We start from the raw sequence: 18,333 nt of genomic DNA, 5'->3' as shown, positions 1-18,333 counted from the left end.
TTTGTAGAAACTATGAAAGTTTTATAAGTTGACCTCATTGTATTCTCTTACAAGAATACAATCCTCAACATCCCCGAGTTGCCTTAGCTTGTACTACTTAAAAGACACGAGCATTGCCCAAGCATCTATATATTTGTCTTTTATTGGTACATTTGATAAAGGTTTCACTGGCCTGACAGCTTTTTTGAACTGGTTGGTTATCTTCAGCGACTAGGCAGAAATCTTAAGAGAGCAAAAACTCTTGTTCAGTATTAAGGAAATCGAAAGGTCAGCGAAATGTATTTTTCATAAGTGAACTCTTGGTCAATGCATAAAAGTAATTACTAAAGAAAGATCTATAAGGCTTCATTTCAGCAATGTAAAATTATATATGCAAAGTGGATACTAGATTCAACATTATTTCAAAGCCAAATGATTGTATTCTCGGAAGCTCTCAGGTCAACTTACGAAACTTTTATAGTTTCTACAAACATTTGGCTTTGAAATAATGTTGGATCTAGTATCCACTTTGCATATGTAATTTTATATTGCTGAAATGAAGCCTTATGGCTCTTTCTTTAGCATTTATTTGTTTACATTCCCATTAAGATTTGTATTTGTATTCCATGTATTTACTGATACTGCCAAACAGATGAAATGGCAATACAAAGGAAATTTAAATATTAAATAGTGTTTACTTTGAAAATGTGATCCTTAAGGAGGGACACAGAAATGATAAATATATATATATGTCTTATAACAGTACTTTTCCAGCATCATGTATCAATTAGATTTTCTCATGCCTATTTAACATGATTATGAGGAACAAATTTGCTTAATGTTTTCCAGAAATTGGTGTAATTTCTAATTCTATATTCCCCAAACAGTTTCAGAAGATATAGCTCAGTCAGTATTGATGATGCCCTTCAGATGGAAAGATCCAGGTTCATATTCCTTTTATTATACAAAAAACTTTTATTAGGGATTTTCAATCAAAGGTGAATTAGCCAGCCTCATATGGAGGTGTCGTGGTTTTCTTTCTTGGAAATTCAGTTTTTTTCATTGTATAAAAATGGGCAAAACCAACCAAAAACAGAAGACATGCAATTTAAGAGATGCATTAATCACCACATCAAGAGCAGTAATCAGATTTCTAAGAAGACAAGATACTTGGCCATGATAGACCAATGCATCTAACACATAGAGAAGATGAGAAAAAATGTATCGTGGTAACATATAATACATATAATCACTGTACTAGCAGTAGCAATGTCTTCATTGAATTTTGGTGATAGGTATGTTGTGCCATGTCTTTGAGCCTTAGAAACATGGAAACAGAGAACACACCAACGAGAGAGAGAGAGAGAAGCAGAAATAAAAAATGAGTTTAATCCATGATTTCAGATGATTTTATATATATATATATCTGTTTTCTAAAGAAAAACAGTAAAATTAATATTGAAGAATATACAATGCATCAAGCCTTCATGTATATCAGTGAGCAATAAATGAGAAGAACAAGAATACTCCTCGTAAGGCGAAACAAAATCTACAGTGGAATGTTTTATTTCTTTGCTAAAAGGTTATATGCAAGCTTAATAGCAAAGTGAAATCTTCAGTTTCTTTTAATAAAAAGAAATTTCTTCAATTGTTCCAAGAAATTGAATGAATAAAGAATAATGAATAATGACTGAATGAATACATGAGCAAAAATTAGATATTGTATTCATACTGAATACAATATCTAATATTCAGTAGTGGCTTTAATCACATACATATTTAGAGCGCAAGATGATCAAATGTTAATAGAGGATTAGTGGCTGCTCAGTTGAACAAGCCTCTAAACTCAGTTGGAATCAAACTGTGAAATGAAACAACTGAAACTCAACAGAAGCAAAAATAGGCAGATTCAAAATTAGAAGCATCACTGGAAAATGGATAGTTCTAACAGAGGAATTACAGAAATGCCATTTTGTCATCTCTGTCACTGGGATGAAGACTAAAACTGGCAAGAAACTTCTGAAGAAATCAAATACGTATGTGATTAAAGCCAATCTCTTTGAGAGGTACATTCGTATATAAAGATTCTACATCAAAGATAACCATAAGACTTTAGAATTACTTGCTGACATCTTCCCACAAGATATTATAAAGTTATTTGATTTCGCAATGCACTCTGGATATTTCTTATGTCAAAACAAATTTTACAACCAAGTAGAAGGAACAGCCATGGGAAGTCCACTCTCTCCTGCTCTTGCCAACTTTTATTTAGAACATCTAGAAGAAGTCCTGTTCTCATCTATATTCCCTCACCCATCCTTTTGGGTTAGATATGTAGACGACATCTTTACTGTATGGCCCTCACAACAGACTCCTTACCTTCCTTTTTAAGCAGTATCAATTCCTTACATCTTCGTATAAAGTTTACCACGGAGATTGAAAAAGACAACAAATTATCTTTTTTAGACGTCCTTCTCATCCGTTCACCTCCTGATATTCTTTCAACAGTTTATAGAAAACCAACTTTCACAGGGCATTATATTCTCAAAGAATCTGCTCATCATCCTTGTCAAAAAAACAGGAACCATAAAATGTTTCATCTGACAAGCCAAAACTAACTGTTCAACTTATCATTTATTACAGAAAGAACTTTCAACTATCAAACATCACATGATACTAAATGGCTTCTCCGAAAAGAGTACACAACATCTTTTCGATTCTTACAATCCAACACAGAACAGTAAAGATTCAATACATCGAGTTCCAATTCCTTACATTTTTGGGATTTCAGAACAAATTTCAGGAATTCTGAAGAAATATGATTTAACAGCCACTTATACACCTATTAACAAATTATCCACCCATTTTCCTTCATCTAAAGATAAACGCTCAATCTTGTCTCTGCCTGGTGTGTATCAAGTTCCTTGTAATTGTAATCTTTCCTACTTTGGAAAACTGGACGTTCTATAGAAAAAAGAATTCAAGAGCATCAGTCATCAATTCAACACAACAAACCTGAGAAATCTGGATTAGCTCAGCATGGATTAGAAACAAGCCACAACATCCTTTGGTCCAAGACTCTGCTCCTACACAGATGTCGCTACAAATTTGAACGTTTATTTAAAGAAAGTGTGGAGGCCTTACTTCAACGTCCTAACTTGAATCGTAATGACTGTATATCTATATCAAAAATTTGGGAAAGTTTAATCAGGATAACACAAATTTTTTTTTTTTTTTTTTGTATCTTTCCTATATTAGTCTAATGTTATTTAAGATTATTATATGAATTTCTGAATTAATATCTTTAATTCAGACTTTAAAAATGTTTACTCTTCTAATACTTAGCGATATGACATCACGTGGCTCGTTCTATGTGTGAATGATCAATTGTTCGTATTCCACTTTGTTTTTTAAAACTATTCCTATGTAGCCACTGAAGATGGTCTGTAATATTCAGACCGAAATATTTGGCAAATTAAACATTATTCTTGTGTTAACGTGTAGATATTTCTAATCATTATGTCACAAGTATCGTGAAAAAATTAAATCCATAGATATTCAACTGGAGACAAATTTCAGATTTCAATAGGACAATATGAATAAGAACTCATTGTGCTTATAGTCCCTGAAAAGGTTTTAATACAGAAGAGGTTTTATAATACAGTAAAGGAATTGAGTTATTAATGAGAGAACAGCTGACATGCAGGGAAAGAAAGATAGTTCTTGTTGGAGACCGAAACAGCAGAGTAGAAAGAAATCTCAGTTATATTAGAAGGTTAGGTAATCTGTTCCAAACAAGGAATAGCTAAAGCTAAATTAATATGGATAAATAAATCATGATGTAAATTAGTTACCATAAAGCAATAAATGATTGTGAAAATGATAACATGATTTTAAGGGGGGGGGGGGGTCCCCTAGGTCGTATTGTTTTCTAACTAGCATGGTGTTTGGTTAAGACCTGTTGGTAATTGCGATAGCTGTCCTACTCAAACCCTTTGGAATTTAAGAACAAACCTTGTGATCTTCATATCTGCATCCATATTACATAACCGCTTTTGGATAAACTTTCGTGGAACCTTTCCTTTCTTCATTTAACAAAAACTTCCTTTGTTAAATTATCCAAGCATCTACTAGATTCCTTGCTCTTCTGGCTTATCATATTCAGAAGATATGCCTCTGCTCGTCATGAAAAACATAAAATATGTATCACGCTTCAAGAACTTAAACAGTATGACCTTGCAAAATGTGTGGTTTTCCCTAATCAAGGGTATTTTGGAAGAACACTAAAATTCTGCACAAAAGATTTCTTATGGAACAGCTATATGCAAGATCTCCAATTCTGGTATTAGATTTAATGTCCCTTTCCTACATTACATGATCCACTTCCTCAGGAAAAGTAACAAAGACCAATGGAAAGGAAATAGATAGTGCCCTTGTCTTATACCTGATTTTACATCAAAATAATAATCTTACCTGGCATCCTATCATGTGCCTTTTCCAGATCTATTAAAATGCATATTGTTATATTCGAATGATTCCCCAAACCATGTCTAAAAGTACAAAGATGATTTTAAACAACCTTCATATGGATTGAATCCCAACTATTCTTTACTATATTTCTTTCAGTTCCCAATAATAGCTTCAGTAGCTCAGTCGGTATAGACAAAGCCCTTTGGTCAGAAACACCTGGGTTTGATCCCTGCCCATGATGTGAGGAAACCTTTATCTGGTCTCTTTCGATGAAAGATGAGTTTGTCGGTCAATCATATTGATACTCATACAGAGGTAGGGTTTCCCCCCCCCCCATAGATACTCTGGTTTTTCATCCTTCAGAACAGGCAAGCCAGTACTTAAGACTCAGCCACAGGTCAGATTTGTCAGATATGCCGGTCCCAAGCCTAGATAAAATTAGGAGAGATGGTGCCATACCTCTCTGTAAAAGGGGCTTCATGGCCATTGTATCATTATCTTCATACAAAATAAGTAAGTTCCCGATTTTATTTCTCAGTTGCGCTTGAGAAGTAAAATTCATAAATCCTATCTAGAACAATCAGATGGGAAATTCTTTTCTAATTCTCCCATTGATTTATTTGCTTAATCCTCCCCCCCTTCCAGATGGTACTCACTATTAAGAGTTGTATTCCAATCATCTAGAATTATGTACTGCAGCAAGAGTAAAACTTTTATATCTCAATATTTGTTATTAAATATTTCAAAATTTCATTTTGAATATCAAATACTTTAGCTGTCTTTCCCCATTCAGGTTTCTGTCAGATTTTTCTACCTCAAGTATTGTTATGTATTCCACTTGAATATTTTCTACCACTCTTCTGTCAATGCTTATTTCATTTGATTCTTCCAAGTATTTATATTTACTCCAAACATACAGAATATCTATTGTCAATTTTCATATAACTTATCTCAAATTAATTTTATAGCAGACAAGCAATTTTTTTAAATAAATTACTTTTAAAAAAAGTGTAGAAATACTGACTATGCTTGAATAAAACTTTGCATTTACATACATTTAAATTATAATGTATAATTATATATATATATATTTAATTGCTTTTTTTTTAATCATACAATACATATAAACCTTTTACAGTGTTGTATTTCCTAGTAGCATACTGTTGCAAGTCCTCGGCATAAATGTGTTGGAATCTAGTTGACACTCATTGTCATCATCATCCAATTCCTGACATGTACCCTCAAGGGGTGTACAGGATATGATAGTACTACATGAAACATTTACATCATTACTAACTTCCTATCTACAATTTTCCTCCAAATCAGTCTGTTACTTGTCAAGACTCCAACATTATCAGATCTTATATTTCTATTGTCTAAGGCAGTGTTTCTCAGTGTGGTACGCATACCCTCAGGGGTATGCGAAAGGTCATTAGGGGATACGTGGCAATTTTCGGCTATGCATAATTAAAGGAGTCATTATATTTTTCAACAAACAGTGCAATTAGAGACAACCAGGATAAAACAGCACTAACTAATGAATCACATCCCCTCCCTCTCCAACAGAAATTGCTATATAGATCAAGAAAAACCATATGTTGCCAGTGGAACATATGGTTTTGCTTGACACCACCCCTGTCGTTAACGTGTTAAAACTAAGAAATATACAGTGAATGTGTTTCAGATATTATGGAATTCGGTTGAAGGGAATTAGCATTTCAACTCAGCTGTTGAAATGCTAATTTGTCTTTGGTTCACGTGAGCTTTTGTTAATACCGCACCAATCATATGCAGAACTTCGCAGCTCTACGTATCTTAAGTCTTGTAAATTACTGGTAATTTTTGCTTGAAATAATGGGTAAGAAGATGACTCTATTTGGGTAGATGACTTTGACGATGCACACAAAGAAACTGTTCTCGATGCCAACAGTAGTGATAGCGAGTAGGAGCTTCTTGGTAAGTCGCACCATTTTTTTTTTTTTGTTTTTTTCTGAAAACTTTAGTTTCCGAAAATTCCCACACGTATCTCGCAAGACAATTTTTTAGCTTTAATTTGGGGAAAAAAGTCAGAATTATATTCAAGTAAATACAGTATTTTTTTTTAGCTTTCAGATTCTGACGTCAGATTCAAATTGCTGGAAAGTTTTTACGTTCCAGCAATTTACGTTTTCCTGCCATTTATCTGCCATTTTCCTGCCATTATCATTTTCTGTTGGTCTCATCTTAAGGCCTATTCTCACAATCTATTGTTTTCCCGACATTAACAACTTGATGTGGAGGTTATTTCCTGTGATTTGCGTTTTTTTTCTCGGTGACAATACTGATTTTCGAATCGATTTCAGCAGAAATCTGTGCATTTGTGTTCTCAGGTAGCGTTGCTTTAGGCTGTAGTTTTGTTTCCACCATCAGGGTGACTTGCGCGCATGCAGCAGTACTGTAGTAATGAGCAATACCGTGATTTTTCAATCATAGTACGAATTGATAGTGCAGAATTTCTGCAACGTAATTTAGCATGTGAAAGTTGCTTTCAAGTTGCGGTGGTGGATTATCCATGTTAGTAACATGGAGAATGTATTTCGGTAGAAGAAAAGATGGCAATTCTGCGACATGTAAATTGGCATGCCGGAACACTTGTGCATTTAGCATAAGATCTTGGACTCTCCAAGTCCACTTTGTACACGATAGCAAAAAAACAGGTCAAGCATTGAACTCAATGCAAAGCAATCTGGCGCTACGTCAAAAAAAAAAAAAACGAAAAGCAAAAACAATCAACAATTAAAGATTTTTTTAAATAGATAAATGTAAGTACATTGTAAATTCATTTATTTTCAGTTATTAAATTTTGTAATCTAGTATGTAGACTCACATACTAGCAGTAAGTCAACTTTTAGCCTTTTTTTTTAATGATTTTTTAGATTTCCTGCTATTTGCACTTTTTCCCATCAGTCCCCTGAAAAGTCTAAAAAAGAGGTTTTACTGTGTTTAATTTTAATTAATATTTTAAATTAATTTATTAATTTTAATTAATGAATTTATTTTTAATCAATTAATGAATTTATTTTTTAATTATTAATTAGGGGTACTTGGTAATAATGAAAATTTAAGAAGTGGTACGCAGATATCTGAAGTGTGAGAAACACTGGTCCGTATCAATCCACCTATATCTTGGTCTTCCTCTGGGTCAATCTGGCAGAGAACACTTGCTTTGCCAATCTTTCCTCGCCCATTCTGTTTAAGTGACCATACCACCTGAGATTAGCTCAGCTAACACATTCCTGGATGCTGATAATGTCTAGTTCTTTCCTAATATCCTCGTTTTTAATATGATATTGCAAATGATGCCATCTGTTCATGCCTCTAATCTTTAGAAGGACTCTCATATCTGCGATCTCTAGTCTTTGGTCAAGTGTTTTACTTCTGACCCAGCTCTCAGCTCCATAAGTTAAAACTGGTTTGAACACTGCCTTGATACAGCTAATTTAGTGTTCTTACTAATTTCTCTTTAATTCCATATGAATTTATTCAATTGACTGCCTACAATACCAGCTTTGTTGATTCTGTTGTCTATTTCTATATTTAATTTATCATCTTCACTAAAAATCGTGCCTAAATAGCTGAAATGTTTTACTTGTTCCACAGGTTCTCTATTCACAACACGGTTGATATTTTCAGCGATTCTACATATTTTCATTGTCTTTGTCTTTTTATTGCTGACCTTCATGCCATATCTATTACAACAGTTATTCAATTTAGTAAAGGAATCTTGCAAACTTGTAGCGGATTTATTTAGAAGTATAACATCGTCTGCATAAAGCAAAGAGCATACGTTAACATCTCCAATTCTGATAACATGTTTAATACCACTTTCCTTCATAATGTGATCCATATAGACAATGAATAACAGAGGGGATAATGTACATCCTTGTCTCACACCAGATTTAACATTAAACCATCATCCTGTACTTCCTTCAATTGTAACTGCTGTCTTGCAACTCAAATAAAGACTAAGTATTGCTTGACATAATGCCCCATTGACACCATATAACTGTAGTGTATTGAATAGCTTCTCTCTTGGCACCTTGTCATATGCCTTTTCCAGATCAACAAAACTTAAATACAGATCTTTGTTATATTCCCATGTTTTCTCAACTATTTGTCGTAAAGTGAAGATCTGATCCTGACAGCCTCTGTTTGGCCTGGATCCAGCTTGTTCTTCACCAAGCTTTTCTTCCACAATTCTTCTCAACGTTTCTCAAGTATACTGGCATAAATCTTGCAAGGAACACTCAGTAGGGAAATACCTCTGTAATTCTCACATTCAGTTTTATTTCCCTTTTTATATATGGGTACTATGAGAGCTCCACTCCAATCATCGAGAATTTGTCCCTCTGTCCACGCCTTCTGAACTGTGCAGTGACTGTAAGACTTTTATGCCACCATACTTCAGCATTTCTGGTCTAATATCATCTACTCCTGCTGCCTTTCCACATTTCAAGCCTTTGATGTTTTTTTTCTATTTCAATTATGGATATGTATTCCTGACTGTATGCCTGGTCAGTGTTTTTTACCATTGTGCTATCACTGCTCATTTCATTTAGCAATTTTTCGAAGTAATTACTCCATACTTCAAGGATATTTTTTTCTCCTGTTTTCGTGTCACCTTTATCATCTCTAACTCCTTTTACAGCACTCTTTCCTCCATTTCTAAACTTCTTCAACAACCTCCAGAATATCTTATTACCTTCATGATATTTATTTTCTATGTTCTTGCCAAAGTCCTCCCATGACTTTTGTTTAGCTAGTTTTACACAGTGTTTAGCTTTCTTACATTTGTGTCTATATTCTCTAAGAGCACAAGCTGACTTATTTGACAGGAACTTTTGATATGCTTTCTTCTTTTCCTTCACTGCCTCTTTAACTTCCTGTATCCACCATGGAGTTCTGATTTTTCTATCCTTGCAGACAATCTCACCACATGCCTCTCTGGCTAAATCAATCAGGGTTTTCTTCAAGGCTTTCCACTGAATCTCCAAGATTTGGTTCCTGTTCTCTAACTTTTTAATTTTTTTTTTCAATAATCTTAGTGTATTTTATTCTATAGTTCACATCTGAGAGCTGCTCAACTTTTATTCGCTTTAAAACTTTCTTACATGTTATTCTTTTCAATATGAAATTCAATTTTATCCTGCTCAAGACTAAATAGTGATCACTTCCAATTTCAAATCCTCTGTACACTCTGGTGTCCTGCACCAGGGAGAAAACATCACTATCAACAATAACATAGTCAATGAGACTTTTCTTATTCCTTGCCTCTTCTCTCCATGAGAATTTGTGCACATTTTTATGTTGGAACGTGGTATTAGTAATAACCAGTCCATGTCCTGAGCAAAAATCCAAAAGGTATTTGCCATTATTATTAGCTTTGCTCTTTTCTCCAAATTTTCTCAAAATATTTTTGTATGTCTGACAATCATTTCCTACTCTGCTATTTAGATACCCAACAAGGACCAACTTTTCCTTTTTCATTGTGTCAGTTGCTTTTTCTAAAGCATCAAAATATTCCTCCACTTCTACCTTAGTAGATCTTCTGTGGGAACCACAGGCACAAATAAGTCTCATTGTCCAGTTCCCCATTCTAATATTTGGCCACATCACTCTATTTGAGACTGCCTGCCATTCAAGAAGATCAGCCTCGTATTTTGCGTTGAATACTATGGCTATTCCTTCTTTTCCTTAATTGTCATTGCCTGAATATAACATTTTGTATTTATTGCTCAGAAAGATCTCACCAGTTTTTGTCTTTTTTGTTTCAGTCACTCCTATTATGTCGATCTGATACTTATCTAATTCCTCAGTTAGCTACATTTCTTTGCTATTCAGGGTTCTTATGTTGATAGTAACGATCTTTAACTGTGGTGATATTGAGTTGGGGTGTGCTTTCAGATTTGTTCCAGTAGCTGACTTTTCGCTGTTCGCTCTGATTCACTGGCAAAAACAATGGGGCCTTGTTTAACCGGGCGACGACCCAGCCACCGTGAAATTTTGTCATGTAGTACCATCATTTTGTATATTGGTTTAAGCCAATAAGAATACAATTTTGTTGGTCCCAAATTGCCAGCCCATTCTCGTTCGTTCAGTATCCAGGTAGATACCCAACAGGGTGCACCATTAGAAGGTGAGGATTGGACATTAGGTCAAAAGCCCTGGTCGGTTCTCCACATTCCTTTAAAGGCTATGTGGAGGTCTCCTCTCAGTTATACAGCTTTGACCCTTAAGCACCCCCTTGTCTCTACTATCTATTAGTTTTGAATGTTTATTTACCTTTTCTTCAGTACTAATTATGCTATACAAGCCATATAGCAAAATATCTGTGTCATAATTTACTTAAACTACTTTATATTCTTACTGAGGCTACATTTAATTCTATTTCATTGTCTATATAAAGCAAAATCTGTTTTTGATTTTCACTTATAACTCAAGAATGAATTGACCGATTTTGATGATGTCTTCACCAATAGATAGACGATGCTCCAAAGATGGTTTATTGCATTTTCATCAATGTATACCACCAAATTATGGAGCAGTAATTATTACTTTTATTTAATTTTTGTTTAACCACCCTCCATGGCCCATACTGCACTTCAACAATATCTGGCCCTATTTAGTGGCTAAATATTGTTCAATAGATATTGTGATATTAAGTTATTTTGTTATTACCGTTATTATGTTTATTAGTAGGTATTTTTTCCCCAATATGCCATGATGAAGAGCAAGTTCTGTAAGTCGACTCCTGCAGTAAGGCATATGAGACTAAACAAACAGAGTGAAATTATTGAAGTTTCTTCGAATAATAAGGAATGGTCTGCTTTCTCTAACAATTGTAATAAAACATATTCCATTGATTCAACAGTTGTGATCAGTACTATGACTGTAGTATTTCAGCACTATAAAGCACTTATATATAGACATGAATCTACCGGAATGTGTTCTTTGAATGGAAAGGTGAAACTTAATGAAATCACAGCTCCTCCTGAACCATTATTATCACTCGTTACAATGCAAATCCACATTCTCATCAATTTACTGAAACTATATTAGCTTACAATTCCACATTTCAAATGACATAATTAGGTGTGAAGGAAATCGTTGAAAGGGGGTTCATGCCTACTTTCAAGGTCGAGTGTACCATTTGGCTGGAAGTTTGTTGCCAGTCTAACCAAATGATCATAAATTATTACAAATTTATTTCATTTCAAACCTACATGGACAAGCAGCTTTCCGTTGTAGACAGATCACAGGGTTGAACTTAGAAATTGTATTTGATTTACAAGCAATGTTACATCAGCATAACACACACATATATATATAAACTTTTATGTTGACTATAGAGAATGCTAATAATGTGAAAGAACTATGACCGGCTACACGTACAAACTGAGTACTGACAGGATATCATGCAGACTGATTCAATGTGCCCACAGCTAATGAAGTAGCAATTGTCATTACTGGGCAAGAATTTAACCACAGAGACCATCTTACATAGTCAAGATGATAGACTGAAAATGTGCGAGACACATAGAGCCTATAATGCACTCCAATATTCACTTTTATTCTGCAGAGCAGAGGATGAATACTGATTTACTGAAAGACTGCACTGATTTACTATAAATGAATCCAGGAAGTAGAAAACCTACAAGCAGAAAACTGTTTCAGCAATGAATTTTTGTTAGCAATGAATGATAGGTACAACATCATTGCAAGAGTTTTTCTTTGCAAGCTGATGAATTTAATCACAAAGCACAAGATTTTTAGAGCATGGAGTGCTATATGTATTCAGCACCTCCATACTCCACAAATCTTGTGCTTTGTGATGAGATTCATCAGCTTACAAAGAAAAACTCCTGCAATAATGTCGTGCCTCTCATAAGTCTTATTACTGGGTAGCAAATTTTCCAAAATCTCTGGCTAGTTACTGCTGCACGTGAAGGTAATGAAAAGGTCAACATCCTAATATAGACCATTGCATCCTGAGTCTTTTCATGGAAATAATCAGGCTTCCCAAGAAAGAAGACAATATTTGATTATGGCCATTGCTTGAAGCATTTTTGTCAGCGCACAATGCATCACATTGTGCACTGATGGTACTTGCAAAGAAAAACTCTTGCAATGATGTTGTGCCTGTCATATGGAGCAAAAAAAAGGGGATTACCACATGCTCATATATTGATTTGGCTCGAAGAGAAAATCAAGAGTCATGAAACTGATTCCATTATAAGCACTGAGATACCTTCTCCTAGATGTGACAAAGAACTGCTCAATTATCATAACAAAACATATGGTGCATGGTCCATGCAAACCTGTTCATCCAAACACATCGTGCATGAAAGACAACCAAGATCATTTATTAATAAAATTCAAACAGGTGAGGATGAATATCCACAATATTGTTGACATGCACCTTCAGATAGTGGCCGAGTTGTTACTATACATAATAGCCAAGGAACTTCTGAAATTGACAATTACCATATAGTGCCTTATAATCTGGTTTTGTCGCGAACCTTTAATGCGCACATAAATTTGAAATTTTCAATTGTGTGAAATGCATCAAATATGTATGCAAGTATATCAACAAGGGCTCAGACCAAGCTATGTTTTGTTTGCAAAATGAACGTAGCAAAGTAGATCTATACCAAACTGGACGATACATCAGGACCTCTGAAGCCATTTGGCAGATTTTATCTTTTGATATTCATGAGCACCATCCAAACACAGTTCATCTCGAAAATGGTCAAAGAGCATACTTCACAGAAAGTAACACACTCAGCATAGTGCAGTCACCAAGGGCCATGACATTAACAGCCTTTAAGCTATGCATCGAAGGTAATTTTGCCCAAACACTGACCTATAACAAGGTACCAACATACCTATTACATCTAATATCAAAACAAAATTCAAGGAAGAAGACAGGTTGTCAATGTGGATGGTTACCTGGATGCTCTAGGTCATGTTTACAGTGTACATCACAATAATGATGAATGCTTTTATTTATAAATGCACTTGATGCGTGTGAAAGGACCAAGATCATTCAGCTACCTAAGAATAGTAAATGGTGTACTACATCCAACATACTGGGATGCATGTAAGGCTTCAAATTTGATAGAAGATGATTCTTACTGGTTCCATTGTCTCGGTGATGCAATAATTTCAAACTTGACATCATCTTTACACCATCTGTTGGTTGTAATGTTAGTTCACTGCAACATGACTGACCCTCTATCGCTATGATCAGCTTACAAAAATCATTTTTCAGAAGATATCTTATACCAAGAACGTTCTACCCATTCTCAGGCTCAGTTTAATGAAACAATACATACATGTAATGAAGCATTACTGAGACAATCAATTGTTAAGTCAATAAGTGACAAATGTTAAAGATTTCAGTTTTTCGATGCTAAACAATCTTTTGCTTGCTACAGATTTAATCTGGGAAACCTCATACAACCTCAATGAACTTTGGGATTTATTAAGTTGCCATGAACAATCATTAACTTCAGATCAAGCTGAAGTTTTTCATAGTGTTTGAACGAGCTGTGAAAATCAACTGGGGAAACTTTTTTTTTTTTTTTTTGGATGCTCCAGGTGATACTGGGAAAACATTTTTACTAAATTTCTAATTCGCTAAGTTGAGAAGACAAGGCAAAATCAGTCTGTGGCATCCTCAGGTATGGCAGCTACTCTATTGCAAGGTGATTTAACTGCTGATTTTACTTTCAAAGTACCACTTACAAACTTGACTAATGATACACTTATGTGCAATATATCAAAACAAAATAATTGATCTAAATTATTACAAAAGGTTTCTTTGATTGTTTGGGATAAATGTACGATATCCCATAAAATATCTGTTGAAGCGGTCGACAGAACACTGAGGGATATCAGATCACAGAATTAAAGAACGGTGGAATAACTGCTTTATTAGTGATTTTCGACAAACACTGCCCATCGTATGGAATGAGGGCATACAAAGTGAATGCCTGCCTTAAGAAATTGTCACTATGGCATGATATAGAGAACTCTTCTCTCAAAACTGATATGCATGTTCACCTACATGGAGACTCGAATGCATATTCCTTCTCAAAATGTTAAAAATTGGCAATGGTGGAGTACAGCAAAGAGATGGAAAAATTATATTAACACACCTAAATATTGGAAAAAAAAACATCTATTGAGAACATAACAGTAAAGTCATCTTCTTGGTTCAGGGAAAGAGCTATCCTTAGAATCTCTCAAAACTGATGCATATCAAGTTCACCTACAAGGAGACTCGAATGCATATTTCTTCTCCTCAAAATGTTAAAAACTGGCAATGGTAGAATACAGCAAAGAGATGGAAAAATTATATTAACACACCTAAATATTGGAAAAAAAAACATCTATTGAGAACATAACAGTAAAGTCATCTTCTTGGTTCAGGGAAAGAACTATCATCGCACCTCGAAATGATGCTGTGTCAATAATGAACAAGTTGGTTCTTAATAGGGTTTATGGATCTGTTAATGTTTACAAATTAACCTGTGGATGTAGATGATGCAGTTCATTTTCCCACTGAATTTTTAAACTTGCTTAATCGACCTGGATTGCCTGGTCATGAAATGAAATTGAAAATAGGTGTTCCTATTATGTTGCTCCAAAATCTGCACCTCTTCCCAAATCTTTGCAGTGGAACTAGGCTTCAAGTAAAATAGTTGAACCCGAATATGATAGAAGCTGTGATATTTCCAGGTCCTGGAAATTTCATTTGCATTCAAATGGTTACAATTTTCAATAAGAGTTTGCTTTGCAATGACGATTAATAAAGTCCAAAGAGAGACCCTTAGATATGCAGGTTTAGATTTAAGAGGTGAATGTTTTGGACACGGGTAGTTATTATGTAACATGTTCTAAAGTTTGCAGTCCTGAGAAGTTAATTATTTTTGTCAAGGATGATGAAACCTCTAATGCTGTTTACAAATAAGTGTTATAATACTCACAATTCTACACTATGACGAAAGCACCAGCACCAAATACTCGAGTAAATACCCTTAAGTAAACTGCTGGCAGTATAAATTCACCTTGGTGAAGTGGGAAGGCTCAGCTAGTTTAAAAATATTTCATCAAAATTTTGCATTTCCTCAAAAAAGCCACAGTTAAAAATACACTGCAAAACTGAAAATTTTGCAGTGTATTCTGTACTGCATCCTGCTGTACAGAATATTTTCTGTACAGCAGGATGCAGTACAGAATATTACTTACTTGGGTATCAGTATTTTTTCAGCAAACAATGCAAAAAAATTGATGGTAGTGTTGTTAATGAGAAACCTCAAAATTCACATACGTTTTTCTGGGTGCACTTATGTCAGGTTGCCAGCAAATAGATCCATTTTAACAGTTCTGTCCTCAACCTCAGGGATGGGAGGGGGGTGAGAATTACATGTTGAAATGTCTTCTCACTTCTCACAAATTCACAAGCAGACCTATGTTGTGAATTTTAAACATAATTTTAGCCACTAAAGGCTTCCAATAAGCAAATCACTGACATTACAATAGGAGATAACTTATTACCTGATTATGCTCTTTGTTATAATGAACTTTCTTATATGAGAATGCAATACCGCATTTGGCTCAAATACCAGAAAAATGCAAGAATAATGCCATTTTTCAAAAGATTAAATACAGGTCTTAGAGAGGTTCAGATTTCAGACAAATACAGACTAGTTCTAATAATTCTAATATAACAACTATCTTTCTTACATGGCATGCATCATAGAAATCCAATAATTCCTAACATCTATAGAGTACCAGAAGAAATGGAACAACACAAAAACTTGTTAATATGCTCATAACAATATGAACATATTAACAAGTATTACTTATGTTCATACATTTAAATGTATTAAATATGAATACATTCAAGAATATTCAACACATTTTCTTGATTGTTAACTAAATTCTGTAACTCACCTGTACTGATTAACAGCTAGTTTCTGATGAATGAGGAGATTATGACAAATACAGCAAAAGTAATAAAGCATGTGACCAGAGATATCTTTTTCAAGAATCGACAATAGCATCCTTACATGTTGAGGATTATTCAACAACTGCAGTGACACATCAATTACGTCACCAATATTAGCTTCACCACTATGCTAGAAAAAAGGGAAAGAAACATACAGTTAATGGTAGGAATATAAAGAGTTTACATATATCAATATAATGAAAGCTCTCATTTGATGAAGCAATATATATGGTAAAGGGTTATATTATAATAAATGTATTATAATTTCTCATTTATATGATTTCCATATCTGCATGAAAATTGGATTTTGATTAATCCACTTTATGTTCTTCTGCACTTTTTATCTTTATAATATCAGCATGAGAGTAAATCTAAATAAATGTAGTGTTTATTGTGGTAAAATTAAATACAAACTTCCCTCAAAAGCAATTCTCCCTTTACCCAGCAAAAAAATAAAAATTTCTTTTATATATATATATATAAAATTCTTCTGCATTCGCTTTACCAATTTGTGGTATAAACACCAATCCAAATTATGTGCATCATCAGCTGCAGACATCCAAATTTGATTTCCTGTTTTTGACTGATCCCCAAATCTCTGTCACTTCTTATCCATGAAACTCAATTTTGTATAGCCCAAATTCCATAACTGCCAAGTCATCTTCCTTGATGAGTTTAATGTCTACAATTTTAACTGGCTCCCTTTTCCGAATTCCAAAAATCAAGTGAACAGAGAAGTGAAGGTAAGAGATTCTGAAAAGTTTTTGGCTCGACCACAGATGGCAACACCATCGGCAAGATTTTTTTTTCTGAGTTGGTACATCCATCGATAAGCATCCATGTGAAATTGCAAGTCATTCTATCAAGTTTGTTTTATACGGCTATCTGAAATAAAAGTGTTGTTGTATGTCCCTTGAAATGGATAAAACTGAGTATCGTGCGGTTATAAAATTCTTTGTAAAAGAAGGTTTAACGCCAAAAGAAATTCATTCAAAGTTCATAAAAGTTTATGGGCACTCTTCTTCTTCATTTTTGACAATTAAGAAATGGACCGGTGAGTTTAAACATGGCCGTACCAGCCTTGAAGATGATCCATGTGAAGGACGTCCAAAAAGTGTAAACACCAGAAATCACTGATCAAGTGCACGATATGGTATTGGATGACCGGCAAATCAAAGTGCGTGAAATTGCTCAGACTATAGGCATTTCAAATGAACACGTAGCATGTATATATTTTGCATGAAGAATTGCAAATGAAAAGGCTTTGTGTACAATGGGTGCCATGCTTGCTAACAGCAGATCAAAAACACACTCACATGAAAATCCCTGAACAGTACTTGGAGAGTTTGTTTTTTTTTTTAATAATTTTTTTTTTAATTTTATTATTTTTTTATTTATTACTTGCAAGCTTCCTATTATAGTACAAAATGTTGAACAATCATGTGAAACCTAAGAGTAACAGCTCATCCAGGTTACGATATGCATAAAGTTACAAAAATTTATGTAATTCATTTTCATTATACATATTCATTTTCATATACACATATGTACATTCATATAATATACATATTATTATAATATAATTACAAAATAAAATTGCAGGAGACATGCTAATATGTACAGAAAGTTGCATAACATTAATCAAAAATAAAATAAAACAAAGCAGTTAAATAGCATTAATGGATCTTTGAATACAAATATGCTAAAAACCAATAATTTGTACAATTATTTTGAACAGAGCTTCCTCATTTCTGTGGAAAAATAAATACTCTTTGATTAGAGATTTGTATTTGTTGGATTAGTTTCATTTCTTATTGTTAAAGGTAGTG

At 34.1% G+C, this 18,333-nt stretch overlaps 1 protein-coding gene across 4 annotated transcripts in view; it reads right to left on the bottom strand.

Annotated features, from left to right (window-relative positions):
- Positions 1-18,333, bottom strand: part of LOC150095396 (ubiquitin-protein ligase E3C) — a 662,747-nt gene that overhangs the window by 402,449 nt on the left and 241,965 nt on the right. For all 4 annotated transcript variants that reach the window (XM_090409807.1, XM_090409808.1, XM_090409810.1 and 1 more), the window contains exon 11: positions 16,450-16,634. In XM_090409807.1, the coding sequence (XP_090265933.1) occupies positions 16,450-16,634 (185 nt within the window). The remainder of the gene's footprint in view (positions 1-16,449; positions 16,635-18,333) is intronic.

The sequence above is a fragment of the Typopeltis vanoorti genome, chromosome 20 (assembly GCF_054136105.1).
Source record: "Typopeltis vanoorti isolate ZY-2024b chromosome 20, IOZ_Tvanoo_1.0, whole genome shotgun sequence".
NCBI classification, from domain to species: Eukaryota; Metazoa; Arthropoda; class Arachnida; order Uropygi; family Thelyphonidae; genus Typopeltis; species Typopeltis vanoorti.
The sequence above is the reverse complement of the archived record's forward strand: the minus strand, read 5'-3'. Positions and strand labels throughout refer to the sequence as shown.